Below are 16,346 nucleotides of genomic sequence, written 5' to 3'. Positions count from 1 at the left end.
TAATCACATAGCAGCTATCAGTTGCAGGATTTTAAATAGTTGATGGGGATTGGGAATTCAGCAACGAGAATCTGATTCTGAATCCACTGAGCCATTACACACATTTCACATCATATGAGCTGATCCTCCTAAATCTATACTAGCATGTCGTTGAAGATGATGTGCAAGTTTGAAGCGCATTAAAAGAGCAACAGATTTTAAGAGCATGTGTCTACAAATCAGAAGAAGAAGAAGAAGAAGAAGAAGAAGAGTTTGGATTTGATATCCCGCCTTTCACTCCCTTTAAGGAGTCTCAAAGCGGCTAACATTCTCCTTTCCCTTCCTCCCCCACAACAAACACTCTGTGAGGTGAGTGGGGCTGAGAGACTTCACAGAAGTGTGACTAGCCCAAGGTCACCCAGCAGCTGCATGTGGAGGAGCGGAGACGCGAACCCGGTTCCCCAGATTACGAGACTACCACTCTTAACCACTACACCACACTGGCTCTCAAAGCAAAATAATCTCCCTTTTGTACCAGCAAAATCTGCTCTGGTGTTATGTTCACCTGCGCCTAAGTAGCAGAAGTCCTAGATGTCCTTTACTAGATGTTGGATGTGGGTGACGCTGTGGTCTAAACCACTGAGCCTCTTGGGCTTGCTGATCAAATGTTTAGTGGTTCGAATCCCCGCAACGGGGTGAGCTCCCGTTGCTCTGTCCCAGCTCCTGCCAACCTAGCAGTTCAAAAGCACACCAGTGCAAGTAGATAAATAGGTACCGCTGCAGCGGGAAGGTAAACGGCCTTTCTGTGTGCTCTGGTTTCCGTCACGGTGTTCCGTTGCGCCAGAAGTGGGTTAGTCATGCTTGCCACATGACCCGGAAAGCTGTCTGTGGACAAATGCTGGCTCCCCTGGCCTGAAAGCGAGATGAGCTCTGCAACCCCATAGTCACCTTTCACTGGACTTAACCGTCTAGGGGTCCTTTGCCTTTTACCTTTATTAGATGTCCTAGCTTTGGGATTTTGTTTCACATTCTAGTAGCGATAGTAGTGACACTGTTTTTCTCCACCGCTGGCACGGTTTTTGAAAAGGTGCTATTTTTTGGCGGGGGGTTAATGGGGGGGGAGAAACCTGCCTTCCATAGGATACATAAGATCAGGTTGCAATAATGATCTAGTGTAAGTAGTTAGTTGTTTACACATTGGCACTCTGATCCAGATATTCTTACTGGTGCCTTTCCTATAACACTGGAATAATATGATGGTTTAGTCCAGAAACAGGCACATCCTAAACATGTATTTACCGGTGCAACTGTTAGGTTCAAGCCAGAGTGTTGGATAGAGTGTTGGACTAGGACTTAGGAGACCTGAGTTCGAATCCTCACTCAGCCATGAAGTTCACTGTGTGGCCTTGGGCCAGTCCCTGCTTCTCAGCCTAGCCTACCTCATAAGGTTGTTGTGGGGATTAAATAAGGAGAGGAAGAACCATTGTGCCCCTCCTTGAGCTAACTGAAGAAAAAGGTGGGAGATAAAAGCAATAAACAAATGGATAAAGGTACTTAATTCTTCTCCAAAGCTGTAATCTTGTGCCTAGTTACTGGAGTATAAGGCCCAGAGACTGGTGATGCTAGCATATGCATAACTGATAGCAGGATCAAACCCATTCACGATCCAGTTAGAGCTTTGTGCCTGTCCCTCATCTAGCAGCCAGGACTGCTCATGTGATAGTGCTGATCAGTTGCTCAACACAAGAAGGGGTGGATTTTGATTTATGCTTCTCCACCCCCACATCCTGAACAGGACATTACTGCTGTTCTTGATAGTCTCTCCAATGATTTTTCATGCAGAGTGCCAATTTGCTGGGTGGAACGTCTCCCCTTAGGTATCCCACATGCAGGGATCTTAACATAAAATGCACCTCTTAATATAAAACGTGTCTAGTTGGCAAATGCAGCATTAGCACCATTAGTGCTTCCAGTAGTTTGTGTATTTTTGGACCATGTACTTTGTTACCTTTGAAACTATGTGTTGAGAAATGAGTAAAATAACAGAGGTATTTGATGATTGATTTGTATGTTTTGTCTGTTACTGCGAAGTCCATTTAAGTGCTTTATATATTTTCTCAAGAATACAAACCTATGGTGAGAATGGGCCCTGGACTAGCACTGAACTATACAGACCTAATTGCTTACCATAGTTGTATAGGTGGATTTTTGTTGTTGTTTAAACAAAACTACATTTATTTTACAGTGTCAATTTTGTGACAAAGCTTTTATGAACTATTCCTTCCTGCACAGTCATTTGCAACGTCGCCACGCAAAGGAACCACACTCTGGTGAGTTATGAAGCAGGAGAGGAAATCTCAAAATGGGCAGTGTAATTCATTTTCCCCCCTGGGTAAAAAAGGAAAACAAGGAACAGCAGTGCCACTCAAAGAACAAGAGCGATTTTGAGATATAGCTCCAATCCAGCTATAGTTAATCATAAGTAACTCCCACTGAAAGCAATGGGATTTTAGTTAGCTGTTTCACTTACATCAGTAAAATTTGGTCATGACTAATTGGGCAACTTGATGTAACTACTAAAGTAAACTGAGAATTCCTTTATTCTTTTTTTCACATTTAATAAATGCAAATGTATAGGACACGGGTGGCGCTGTGGGTTAAACCACAGAGCCTAGGACTTGCCGATCAGAAGGTCGGCGGTTCGAATCCCCGCGAGGGGGTGAGCTCCCATTGCTCTGTCCCTGTTCCTGCCGTTCCTGCCAACCTAGCAGTTCAAAAGCACATCAAAGTGCAAGTAGATAAATAGGTACCGCTCCAGCGGGAAGGTAAACGGCATTTCCGTGTGCTGCTCTGGTTCGCCAGAAGCGGCTTAGTCATGCTGGCCACATGACCCAGAAGCTGTACACCGGCTCCCTCGGCCAATAAAGCGAGATGAGCGCCGCAACCCCAGAGTTGGTCACGACCGGACCTAATGGTCAGGGGTCCCTTTACCTTTAGGTGGAAATGTAACAGGTTCACATCTGGATGTTTGCCCGTTTTGCTTTTAAAAAATCACTGTCAAGGAATCCTGACCCAAGACCCAGGTCATCACTCCCTTAGTAGGTCTGGATCTTGCTCAGAACCCAGGATCTCTATCCACTCCACCAGGCCAATGCTTTGGGAATGTTTTGAACAAAACATTTCAGTAGAACTTAGACTCTCAAAGTAGCTCACAGAGCTCCCTCTTGTAGCCTTTGGCTGATACTGCTCTGAGGAAGAATACACCTGGCATCGCTGTTTGCAGAGTGGAATTTGGAAATGCATTCCTGAAGTGCCTCTGTAGGAAGAGCTGTGTTGCCCAAAACAATAAGAAAAAAAACCATGTTATCACCAAATATGTATTTCTTTTAATAGATCAGAAGCAAAAAGTGCAGACGGGTCAATTACAGGAGGAGATCAACAAGCTGAAGGAGCAGTTACAGCTCACCAGGTCTCAGTTAGAAGCTGAGCAACACGCTCACATGGTCAAGTTGTCTAAGGTAGGGCATACTCTGCGTCAGTACTCTAAATGCAGTTTAAAAAGTAAAAGAATGAAACTCAACGTTTCTCAACCTAGGAACTTTGTGTTGCTTGGAACTGTTCGGTTTGTTGTATCCATGAGAGAATTCTCAGAATAACATTTTAAAGCAATTTCAGGAGTATGACGAACACAGATCCAAGGAGGAGGAGATTCGGCAGTTATTTCTCAAATGGAAAGAAGAAGAAAAAGACAAACTGGCCAGTGAACTAGAGAAGATGAAAGAGATGTTTATGAAGGAATTTAAAGAGCTAACTGCGAAGAATACAGAATTAGAAAATGTAAGTAATTGAGAAGGGGTTTCAAGCTGGCCTGCACATACCTTCAAGGGGTCTTGACTTGATCACTTGCTTAAAGTTCAAGACGTGAGCTTCTGGGGAAAGACACTTAGGATTTTCTAAGAGCAGAGCTTTATAAAAACCTTGGTATATTCATAAATCTAATTTCAGTCCCAAGGGCCAAAATACTGCTACGTCATTTAAACACTTGCTGTGATCCAACCAAAGACCATACTTGCATAGAACTAGGTTTTCCGTACATATCCTTAGCTGCATGAAGCTCTTTTATGCAAACATGTGCATGTTTCCTCTGACTCATTCAGCTTGGCCAGACTGTGAACATAAAACCTTCTTGGCAGAGCAATGCCACCCATCACAGTTATGTAGGGAGAGCAAGAGGCTACCTCTATTCTCTACCCTGCCACTACCAAACAGCTCTTTTGCATTATTACTGCTTTTCTAAGAGGCCATTGAATTTACAGGGTTGGATTGGGATCAATGTTCAAAAAATGGTAGTGGATGGATTCCTAAATATTCAAGGAAGGAATCATACAAGTTATGTCTTCAGGGGGGAAAGGCACAGCATGTACACCCAACCTGCAAAATTGATGATTGGTGTGCCCGTTGTTGTTTGCAAATTTCCATCCTCTAATACAGTACATATTTGGACTTTAGCCTTTTATCATTTTCTCTCTCTCCCCCGCCCCCCCCTTCTTGCTCTTAGCATCTATTAGAAGTCCAGAAGTCTAACAATCACCTGAAATCTAATTTGGGCACATTAAAAGATAGCTATGAATTTCCAGAAGAGAAACACCAGAGTGCTGTAGATCAGCAGGAAGCCGTGCAGGCTTTAGAAAAACAGGTAATTTAACGCAAATTCCATTCCAGTTGCCTTGTTTCTAGTTTGTGCAAAGTGTATTACCCTGTACATATTAGATCAGAGCTTTCCAAACTGTGTCGCAACAAGTTAGTGTGTTGGCTGCAGTGTGTAAGTGTGTTATGTGAACACTCCCCATGCTTCTCACAGGGCTGGAAAGGGGTTAGTTTAACCTCCAGTTTGCTGCTTTTCTGGTGGAGACACACACACACACACATCATATAAACTGAAATACGAGTACGTTAATACAATTAACTTTATTCTGTCTTACATAGGACACTGAGTGGAAGGCTAAACTACAAGCTCTTCAAGAAGAACATGGCAGTGAAAAACGCATGGTAAACAAGACTGTTTGTGATTAAAGGGGTGGGGGAATAGACATTGGCTTGGATCCTAAAATAAGTCATCCTAAAGAAGTTAGCGGAAAGAATGTTTCTCCTTCTCTCCTTCCCACTTCTGCCGTCTATGACCCTTAAGGGTCTCTCGGGAGGAAGGGAGGGCACTCGCAAACAATGTGGGAAGAGGGGCTGCAGGGGAGAAGGGGACAGAAAACTTTCTTTAACTCCCTTACCTCAGGATCCAAGCCAATCTGCTCTCATGACATTATCTAAGGACCTGGCAAACTGTTCAGAATGGGTGTTAAAATTCACTCCTGTTGTGTTGTAGAATTCATTTGAATATTCTCATTGAAGCCATTTCACATTCCGTCCTTGCACTGAAAACTTCAGTACAGAGGTTGACTTTTTGCAATACAACCAGCTGGTTAGGGGGTGGCACCTGGTCTTGTCCTAGCCCTTGAGAAGAGCACAGTTAGAAATAACTTAGGATTCTGTGCTTTAGGTATTGGAGGCATCAGCAGAAGTTATGATGTCATATTCACCCAGGAAGGGACGTAATCATGTGACCTCTCCCCCCACCCCAAGTCTGTTGCTGGTCTTTTCTCAGCTTTTCCCCAGGACACAGCAAGTTCTTTCTTCTCCTTGTTACCTGTGCTTTGCCTCAGGCCTAACCTCTTCCTGATTCTTGAAGCATCTTCTTTCACTCTTCCAAATCCCTGAGTTCCACACGTGGCTCAAGCTATATTCTGTCAGACTGGCCCTCCTAGCTTTTGCCCAGCCTTCACCAGATGCTGTAGGAGAAAAGTGACCAGAAGTCCACTAGCAACAAGACGCTCCTTCTCTTCCTACAACAAGACACCAATCTAGGCCTCAAACCAAGTATTCTTTGCAGACAGGTGTCAAACCTGTCATCAGTTCTGCCAAGATCTGGCAACTCGGCTCTAAGGACATAATAATATTCTTACCAGACCTTTATTACATCCATATTATGTCATCTACAGGTTTCAGGAGCTTCTTCCACCCTCTTTGTCCTCCAGCCCATCCCTCTGAGCAGACCTGGTACACACTGAATGTTTGCAGGCTACTTAAGGCATGTATTAAGGGCATCACTGCAAAATGAAAATCTGTTGATGTCTTTTCGTCCTGCATCTGTAAGGAGATTTTTCTCCCCCAGTGCCACCGCTAGAAAGTGAATCAAGGCATGTGTTGCCTATACAAGGCACATCGTCTACCAACACTGTTGCACATTACAGTCACTTCACCTGGACTGCAGCTGACATGTTTTCCAGGCACTACAAAATAGACTGCTTTGCCTTAGCAGAAGCTGTCTTTGGGAGGACAAATGTTCCAGCATGTAGTCCTTACCTCATTCGGAATGCACATCCCATTGTTGGATGCTTCTAGTGTCAGGCACAGAATGGAACATCTGTTGCTCCCCATGGAAGTTCCTTTTGTTTTGGCACATACAGGCCTCGTGCCTAAGCTTGGCGCTCCTTGTAACACTTTCACAAAGCCAGCAATTCCTTCACCCTTGTTGCTTGGCCTGCTCAGGCTCCTACACTCCTACTCCCTTTCTCTATTTATACCTCTAGATACATTTTGTCTCACGTTTGGCTCCAGGACAGAATTGAGGGATGACTCCCCTCCAGGATTGGACTTTGTGAAGAAAACAAGGTAACGCCAGTCCCTTCCTTCCTGAGCAAGTGCAGACGTACTAATCCATTGTTTAATAACTCCATATACCAAACCAGAACAAACCTTTGTGGTGATTAATCAGCGTCTGATTTCCCATCAGCTATGCCATCAGACTTTCTTCCAATTCCATCCATTCTTAACGGCTATTTTTTGTGCCACGGATCAGCATAATCTACCTAGCCAAACATTGCATGGAGTCACGTGTAAAAAGCTAAAATCCCACCAGTCAGTTGCTTGAGGGATAGAATGGGAGACTGGATTTCTTCCCTCCCCATGTTCCCCCTTCGCCATCAAACCAATTAGGCTTGGTTTTTACTTTTGAAAAAAGGTCTCTGCCTGTGATGTATTGGATCAGAATCAGTGTTATTTTTACCCACAGGGCCGTTCTCTGTCTTCTCTTTATGCCAACTATATGCAACTGAAATTTGTAATTTCTTTCCCTGTTCTTTTAAAGACTTATTCTGCATGGTCTTCCCCCTCTTTCTCCAGCCATTATGTCTTCATTTCTGTGCGTGGCTGTTTGCTTATTTATTTACTTACTTAATTTATACCCTATATTGAAATGCACGAGGGCAGCTAACAAAATTAAAACGGCAAAAAGCAATTACGTGAGAGCTTTACACTGCTGCGAAGACTGTAGCCTGCTAGGTCAATGAACTTACCTGTCTGGTCTGTGATGTGCTTTGTCCCCATGGTGATCCCCAAGGAGGATACTGGTATGTCAGAAACAAATCCAGTTTGGATGTTTTGCCCCATCACTGGAACTTCCAGTCAACAAAGCCAGGCATGTCTGGAAAGATACTCCCTTTATGCCCCACCCCCCTCCCTCACGGGCGTTTTGGATGTCACAATGACTTTCAGATGCAGTCTGCTGGAAGGTTCAGGAGACAGCTGACAAACATGCTAGGTATCAAGGTGGGTCTTCAGTGAATTTATTTCTAGCTCCTTGTATCATCTTCTTTTTGAAATAGCATCATCAAGAGCTGCACATGACTTTTTCTGTCTGTTATAAAAGTCTGTGCACCCTTAGGATATGCCCACGGAAGAGACAAACTTCCCAAACAAGGGCTAAAATAATAATAACGGCAAGAATTGATAGATAACCTAAGCATCTATTTAAAAACAAAAAAGCCCCTCAGCCATTCATCCTCATGTGAAGGTAGAGGTTGTCTGTTGTTTTATAAAAAGAGAATGAGCTCCATAGGGTTATGGATTTCCGTTTGCTATTAGTCCTTTGAGCTGGAAATGAAAGAAAATAGGAACTAATCCAATAAACAATTTTTTAAAAAATTAGTGAAATATTGGGATATTTTAGGTCTCATTTGAGATCAATTTATTCTTCCGTATTTGACACCTTCAGCTTACGTCCCAAATTGAGAAGTACAAAGCACGTAGTGAGAACTGCAGTGCAAGCAACATCTTCTATAAGAAGAGGATAGAAGAACTAGGCCAGAAACTGCAGGAGCAGAATGAACTCATCACTACGCAGAAGCAGCAGGTCTGTTCATATAATATTACGCATCGAAACCCCCAAAGCAGAGCAGAACATTCCTCTTTGAAACAAAACAAAACAAACCCTTGAAAAATACAGATCGGTTTTCAGCTACTGTACCATATTTTACCAACCCATACATTTCAAATTGTGTTCTTACAAACAGTGATCCTGATTTCTGCAGGGCTTAGGGCTGTTAGAGAATGACTTCCCCCAATTTGCAGCCCCATTCACAGGGGGGAAATGGGGGGGGAGAGAGGGTTATTTTTCCAATTTGGGAAGGGAGGGATGGGTTAGAAATTTCTGAAGGGAAACCTGTGCTGTGCTTTTGTTTTGCAAAAAGACTCCTTCCTATTGTCCCCCTCTCTCTCCCTTGTCCGGGGAAGTGATATCCTGGTGAGTTTATTCACCACCTTGCTCTAAGGATGCCATGCAGAACTGTCATCAAAGCAAGCAGCCACCACTCCTGCCTGGCCAGCCAACTAGCTAGTGCGTCACTTCCTGCCCCCAGGACAAGGAGGGGGAATAGGAAGGAGCTACTTTGTCATGGTTAAAAAAGAGGAGGGGGGAATCCCCTCTCTCCCATTCAACTCAGTTGGTCAAACTGGGAAACAGTTTTAGTATTACAGACGGATTCTATAGCATTGGCTGTAACAGACCTTAAACTGGCACAGAAATAGCATCCAGTGGCATTGTATTGATGGGATGTTCAGAGCACTACGGTCAAGCCAGGTTTGATCATGTTAGGGTTCACATTAAAAGGTAAAAGGGACCCCTGACTGTTAGGTCCAGTTGTGACCAACTCTGGGGTTGCGGCGCTCATCTTGCTTTATTGGCTGAGGGAGCCGGCGTACAGCTTCCAGGTCATGTGGCCAGCATGACTAAGCTGCTTCTGGAGAACCAGAGCAGCGTACGGAAACGCCGTTTATCTTCCCGCCAGAGCGGTACCTATTTATCTACTTGCACTTTGATGTGCTTTCGAACTGCCAGGTTGGCAGGACCAGGGACCAAGCAACGGGAGCTCACCCCGTCGCAGGGATTTGAACCGCCGACCTTCTGATCGGCAAGTCCTAGGCTCTGTGGTTTAACCCACAGTGCCACCCGCATCCCAGGGTTCACATTAGGCAGGAACAAAGGTCCCTCTCCCTCTTTCCAGCCCCCGAGCCGCTCCAGCGGTCATTACTGGAGTTCTGGCTGGGACTGTGGCTTCAGGTGTTTGAATCAAGCTTCCTCTTTGTGGGTGGGGAGGGTGCAGCTGGGCTAGTTGTCCGGCCATCAGGGGCTCTTAGGTCAGGGGACAAAACAATCCACCTGCCCTATAAGGCCTGCACATGCCCACCTCACCTTGTCAAAACAGCAGGGATTTAGCTGGTACCACCCCACAAATGATAATAGTTGTCTCCTTTCTAAATCTGCACCTACGCTTGACTTTCTCTGCATTTCAGATAGAGAAACTGGCTACAAAAAAATCAGTGGAAAGCGTCAAGTCATCTGATGGTAAGTGGCAAAAAGAAGGACTTTAAAATTTCTTTGTTTTTATCTGCTTGTTAATCATTGTTCTCTTAACAAATGGTTCCAAAGTATATAATTCAACAAGTCATCTTATTTTCTAATTACTTTGAGAAAGTCAGTTGAGAAGTACAAGAACCTCAAGCCTATATTTCTTTTCTTTCCCAGTGAAAACGTCAACACAGAATGTTGTTCAGCCCAAATCCAGTGTATCGTCCATGCGTGGTAAGTTTTTGTAATAGATCTCACATTATTACTGATCTTCCAGGATGACAGTAGGTAACAGCTAAATTTAATTAACACAGCAAGATTTTTTTTAATTGAGAGGTCTTGAAAAGATCACTGTCATGGTTCACAGTGGTAAATATAACACATAGGCATTTTCTTCCAGTGCAATACTTCTTTCTATTTCTAGACAAAACTGAAGCTTTTTACTTGAAATGTGAAATTCCATTGTAGTGGAATTGACTTATTAGTTAACTGATTTTGTTACCAAATGACCTCCGCATCTAAATTTAAGGCACCTAAGAATAGGTGCCCGAGGCATCAATTTACCTAATAGTTGAGCTGACCTTGAATAAGCCATAATAATTGGATTGTAAAATAGCAAACAACCTCATTACATTTTGTTTTATTTCAAGTGGTCTCTTAATTGTAAAAAAGCAGCTCCGTGAGTCTTTCAATTAAAAAAAAATGTTGAATGGAAAGCCCGTTCACAATAATTATTTTATGAAGACTTTGCACCATGAATGCTACTCTAGTGTTTTGTTCTTTGATGTTTTAATCTATGTTTTAAATTTTGTACATAGCTTTATTTTTTTGTAAGCCACTTTGAGAACCAGATGTGGTGATATGCAGGGTGTAATAATAGTTAAAATATTCGTCGTATGGCAACTGCACTTTTCATTTCACATTTGGGTTGTTTGAATGGTCACTATGTCTCCAATCTTGCAGATATATTTATGATCACAAGGGCTGTGTTTGGACATAATACCGGCCAAAAACCCTAGTTAAGCGAAGTAGTCTGTGCACAAGCTGTGTGTTGGTACACATAAGAATAGTTTTATTATTTATAGCCTTCCCATCTGTCTGGGAACAGATGGCTTACAGCATATGTAAAAGGTAAAGGGACCCCTGACCATTAGGTCCAGCGTGGCCGACTCTGGGATTGCAGCACTCATCTCGCTATATTGGCCGAGGGAGCCGGCATACAGCTTCCGGGTCATGTGGCCAGCATGACTAAGCCGCTTCTGGCGAACCAGAGCAGCGCACGGAAATGCCGTTTACCTTCCCGCTGGAGCGGTACCTATTTATCTACTTGCACTTTGACGTGTTTTCGAACTGCTAGGTTGGCAGGAACAGCGTATATAAAAACATAGTAAAACATCAAACATTAAAAACTTCCCGATCCAGGGCTGCCTTCTGATGTCTTCTAAAAGTTATGTACAGTGGTACCTTAGGTTAAATACGCTTCAGGTTTCATACGCTTCAGGTTACAGACTCCGCTAACCCAGAAATAGTACCTCGGGTTAAGAACTTTGCTTCAGGATGAGAACAGAAATTGTGCGGCGGCAGCAGGAGGCTAAAGTGGTGCTTTTAGGTTAAGAACAGTTTCAGGTTAAGAACGGACCTCCGGAACAAATTAAGTACGTAACCAGAGGTACCACTGTAGTTCTTTATCTCCTTGACATCTGAAGGGAGGGCATTCCAGAGGGAGGAGGCCACTGCCGAGAAGGCCCTTGGTCTGGTTCCCTGTAACTTTGCTTCTCGCAGTGTGGGAACCAGCAGAAAACCCTCGGAGGAGGATCTCAGTGTCCAGGCTGAACGATGGGGATGGAGACACTCCTTCAGATATAGCTCATGCACTCCCCACTCTCCTCCTTTCACGAGGTGAGGAAACAAACCAGTTTGCAATAGAGTGGCTGGCTTAGCATAGCACCCAAACCAGTTCTCATCAGAACCACAATTAGGAAGCCAAGAGCAAACTCTGGATTCTAGATCATGGATCTCCAAAACAAACCACAACCACAGTTTCAGATGTAATACTAAGCTAGACATTCCATGATGTGTTACCCTGGAAGGGAGGGGTTAACTCTGGTTTTTGGCCAGCATTATGCCTGAAGACGGGTATAGATTTAATATCTTACAGTGGCAGCAATCTTAGCGCATTATAGCTCCTAGTTCAACTAATTGAGCTTGGAAAGGTAAAAAAATGGAAGGAACATTCTTCACAGTTTTATCATTCATTGTTTTATCAGGTCCATTTCCTCCACTTCGGACAGGCACCAGGGTGATTGTCTCCATTAAATTTAAATCCACACCTGTAATTTCAGATACTCTCCCGACTATACTAAGAATAATAAGCCTTTTTCAGTTTTCGAAACAACTTGGGTATTCATTTTGGATGATTTGGCTGGTGATTGTCTATTTTATTTATCTCTGCAGGTCTTTTCTGTCTCTCTTTTTATCTCTTCCTACCTTGTTCCACCCCTGCCTTTTTAACATTAATTTCAAAATTATGCCTTAAAGGGGAAACACTACTTTTCCTACTTTCTAGCAAACAAGACCATGATTAGTAGAGCTGCATTGTGTTTTCATTCAAATGAAACAGCTGAAATAGGCAGTGTCATCTTCATGAGTGAGTAAATTTAATATAGTATCCCAGTTTTTCTTTCTTTTGCAAAATAGAAGTTTCCATCTGATATTCATTTCTGCTATTTGGAGAAACAAGCTTAGATTAAAGCATTCATCACTGATCTTTTTTTGTCTTCCGTGGAATTAAATGAAACAGATCCATTTCAGTACTTAATTTATTTAGATTTCTAGCTCATTCTAAAATAAGGGCTTAGGGAAGTAACTGCACTAAAGTGAACTATGACAAAAGCTGACAAATAAAAATGGTTTTTATAAAAAATGCTACTTCAAATAAAAAATGCCTTAAAGCAGCCTAAAGTGAAACAAACACATAATCTTGGATGCGTTAAATTTGTCAAAAACAGGATTTTGTCGCTTGTGGGGAGAAGGTTAGTCATGTCAAAAGTTCAGTTTAAATCAACAGGACTTGGGCTGCAATTCTGTATCCACTTACCTGAGAGTAAACACCACTAAATTCAGTGGAACCACTAAATTCAGTAGACATTATTATTGGATTGCACCATTAGAGCAAAACTCGACATGGCATGAGAGCTCTGTGAAGGAATTCCCTATTGCCTCTTCCCCACTCCTGAACAAACAGTCTACAGCAGCGGTTCTCAACCTGTGGGTCCCCAGATGTTGTTGGACTACAACTCCCATCATCCCTGAGCTCTGGCCTTGCTAGCTAGGGGTGATGGGAGTTGTAGTTCAACAACATCTGGGGACCCACAGGTTGAGAAAGGCTGATCTACATGGTAGGTGGCTGCATCTGGGGGAAGGTTTGCTTAGTTAACCTTTTCTTTCCAAGCCGTTTCCTTAATAGATGTTATGTCTTGATGCTTCCGCCAGGAAAATGAGTTAAGCCCACTGCCTGATCCTCTCCCTGCCTGGGTTGAGAACCCCCAAGCTTCTTGGGGATCATTCACAGGTGACTCATGACAACCATGGGGCTGCCCTCTCCCCATCCTGTGATGGGCCACACACTTGTCATGGTCAGATGTGCCTCTGCATGCTTCCCCCTCCTTCCCTCTGAAACCTCTGGTTCAGGAGTTGCCTTCCAGGCATGGAGAGCAGGGAAGAAGCCCAGGAGCCTAAGACCTAGCATCTATCTCACTACACATGGAGGTAAGAGGGGAAAGTCCCAGGTATGGCCAGAGGCTTACTTTTGTTCTAATGCTAAAGACCTACAACCACTCCGCTTGCAGGTAAAGCTGAGAAACAACTGCAGCTTAATGTGATGGAAAATATTTCACTTCCTCCATGCAAATTGCTACAGAGAACAGCATTCGCTACCTTAAACACATCCCTACAATTTGAATAAACTTCTATCACGAGTAATGACATTTTTACTGAAGTTGGTGGCTCAGAAGAACAAATAAACAAATGCGGCACCTCCATATAATCTTCTGCATAATTTCCACCCTTTGGACCTTTATCTTGACCTGCTTCTGTCTGTCTGTCTGTCTGTCTTTTTGCTATTCCTCTGTTTCCTGATTATTAGAGCAGGCCCATTTGGTGCACATCCTGGAGCCCATAGAGGAGCTTCCAGAGGATGGAGAAGGTAATGGAAGGGCCGATCAAATCATCTGTGGCCTAACGTGGGAAATGTTTACTAGGAATACTAATGTACATGTTTATATGTTTTCCAGAGTATCAATCACGTAGGCATGTTTTCATACTGCATGGTAAATTACATTTTCAAGCCCTACGCAGAGCTAGGCACCGCAATATTTTCGCCATCACCTTCCTGAAAGTAGATTGCTCCTCCTCCTTTCCACTAATTCCCACCACCCACTTCTCCAAAAAGCCAATTCCAGTCCTTCCCACACTTCTGGGCAGCTCTGACTGTGCCACTGTTTCAGTTTCCATATAGTGTGAGAACAAAATGTGAGCCTGCTTGTTACAGCTGTTTCTGAGCAGTGGGAGTTTCATTTTAGGCTCTTCCTCCTAGTAGAAAATTGATACCCAAACACAATCGTCATCTTCCTGTACCTCTTCACTTTCTTGTTGGGGTGGCCAACGTGGACCCCAGCTCCCATCATTCCTGACCATTGACCATGATGGCAGGGACTGATGGGAGTTGTAGTCTAGCAGCATTTGGGGGGTTACCATATTGACTGCCCCCGTTCCTACGGTACTTCCTTGCCTATGTTGGTAATTGTTTCAGGAGGAAAAGGGTTGGCAGGCAGGACTTGTGAGCACAGATCCCTGGAACATAATAAATTGCTATTATTCTCTTGTTGCTGTTACTACAGTAGCTCTTTCCGGCAGATAAAGCGTTTTCTTCTTATCTTTTATCCTTGCACAAACCAGTGAGATGAGAGTGCCCAGTGTTTTTGATAGCCAAGCAAAGATTTGAACTTTGAATTTCCACAGGCAAGCTATAGTAATAGTAACTATTATTATTATTTTTTTTCTTATTACCCCACCCCACTCTATCCAATTCTATCCAAATTAAAAAGCCAGATTAATCGGGCAGAATTAAAAATGGCCTTATGATATGCCTATGCTTATGCATACAATGTATTTCAAGAAGGGTTTTAAGTATTGTTATGTGGTGTTGTGTTTTATATGTTTATGTGGTAAACTCTGGAATGCTATGGGATGAAGGGCGGTTTAAAAATGAAAGAATAATAGGTTCCTAACTTTTTAATGTAGTTTTTTGAAGGCAGTTCTTCTCTTTTGCCTCTTTAATGGTTGTGGGCTTAGCATATATTGATACTACAATATTATTGTAAAGAAAACTATCTGTTCTGTTTCAGAAACAGAGAAACATGAGCCCAAAGCAGGGAGGAAGAAGCACCATACAGCACATTCTTTGAGGAGCACTCCTTCAGTACCAAGAGAGCTGAGATCTGTTTTGGAGCAGACCCTAGCAGAGAAATTGGAATCCTTGGGAATTAAATCAGTAAGGCCACTTTATAGTATTTAGGTGATCAGAAGATACTTCTCTCCCTTTTAGTTCCTTAACTTCCTCTTTCACTCAACCTGGGACAATCAGCAACTCAAAATCACTAAGGGCACCAGTGTTCTTTCTGTTCTTAGACTTTAGTGTAAGATTGCAATATCTGCAGTAATCTCACGTATGTGCAGTCTCACACTACTGTTGGTTATACTTACCCTCAAAGCAAAATTTATGCCTGTATCTTGTTGATACACTCCCACATTTTTTCATTTACGTCCACCAAGAGACAGGGAAGGGAGAAAACACGGGCGCAGACGTTTAAGTTCTACGAATTTCAACTGAATTGTCACCTGTCACAATAAGCCACAAACCAAGGCCTATGAGCATGGCTGAATTGCACCTGCTTTGGTCCTCCCTGCTAATGCATAGAGAGAACAAATCACGATCCCCGGATTTGCATGTTGTCTGAACCAGGGATCATGGTTTGGTTTGCTTTGCTTAAACAGAACTCTCAATAAGCTAAGAACAAATGTTGGCTTATTGTGGTTTGTTTGGAGTAGACACAATGCAAATCCCTGGTTTGGAAGTAATGCTAAGCCGGGGATCATGGTTTGTTTCCCTCCCGACATGACCTGGGAGGACTGAAGCCAGCACAGTTCCCTCACGCATGGCTAGTCATAGTTTATGGCTTACCACAATGTGTGAACGTAGCCAGCAACTCATTAAAGTGCTTAACTTGGGTTGAATTATGCATATTAAGTAACATTCAGTTTAAATCTTCAGTAATGAAGTAGTAATTAGAAGGATAAAATCTGTTTAGTTTGTAAAGAGAATTTCACATACTGAGAGTGATAGTTTACGGGGGGAAATCCTCATCATTCCAAAGAAATAAAAAGAGGGAGGTAAGATGACCATTATTATTATTATTATTATTATTATTATTTAAAAAATACTATTTCTTTCTGGTGGAGAAAACATACCAAGTTTAGATTTTCTAGATAGACTCTGAAGACAAAATTTCCCATAAATCTCATTTGTTTACTGGATTCAAAACTGGGATTTTAGAGAGAAGTGTGATTATAA

The 16,346-nt window shown here is 42.9% G+C and overlaps 1 protein-coding gene across 4 annotated transcripts in view; it reads left to right on the top strand.

Annotated features, from left to right (window-relative positions):
• Positions 1-16,346, top strand: part of DZIP1 (DAZ interacting zinc finger protein 1) — a 30,573-nt gene that overhangs the window by 2,808 nt on the left and 11,419 nt on the right. The window contains exons 2-11 of one of the 4 annotated variants that reach the window (XM_053384583.1): positions 2,225-2,309; positions 3,373-3,497; positions 3,655-3,816; positions 4,538-4,675; positions 4,966-5,028; positions 7,585-7,638; positions 8,084-8,221; positions 9,661-9,712; positions 9,893-9,949; positions 15,121-15,266. In XM_053384583.1, coding sequence (XP_053240558.1) covers positions 2,225-2,309; positions 3,373-3,497; positions 3,655-3,816; positions 4,538-4,675; positions 4,966-5,028; positions 7,585-7,638; positions 8,084-8,221; positions 9,661-9,712; positions 9,893-9,949; positions 15,121-15,266 — 1,020 coding nt within the window. The remainder of the gene's footprint in view (positions 1-2,224; positions 2,310-3,372; positions 3,498-3,654; positions 3,817-4,537; positions 4,676-4,965; positions 5,029-7,584; positions 7,639-8,083; positions 8,222-9,660; positions 9,713-9,892; positions 9,950-15,120; positions 15,267-16,346) is intronic. The other 3 variants (XM_053384585.1, XM_053384584.1, XM_053384586.1) reach the window with 3 other exon arrangements.

This window comes from Podarcis raffonei, chromosome 4 (genome assembly GCF_027172205.1).
Source record: "Podarcis raffonei isolate rPodRaf1 chromosome 4, rPodRaf1.pri, whole genome shotgun sequence".
NCBI lineage: Eukaryota > Metazoa > Chordata > Lepidosauria > Squamata > Lacertidae > Podarcis > Podarcis raffonei.
The sequence above is the reverse complement of the archived record's forward strand: the minus strand, read 5'-3'. Positions and strand labels throughout refer to the sequence as shown.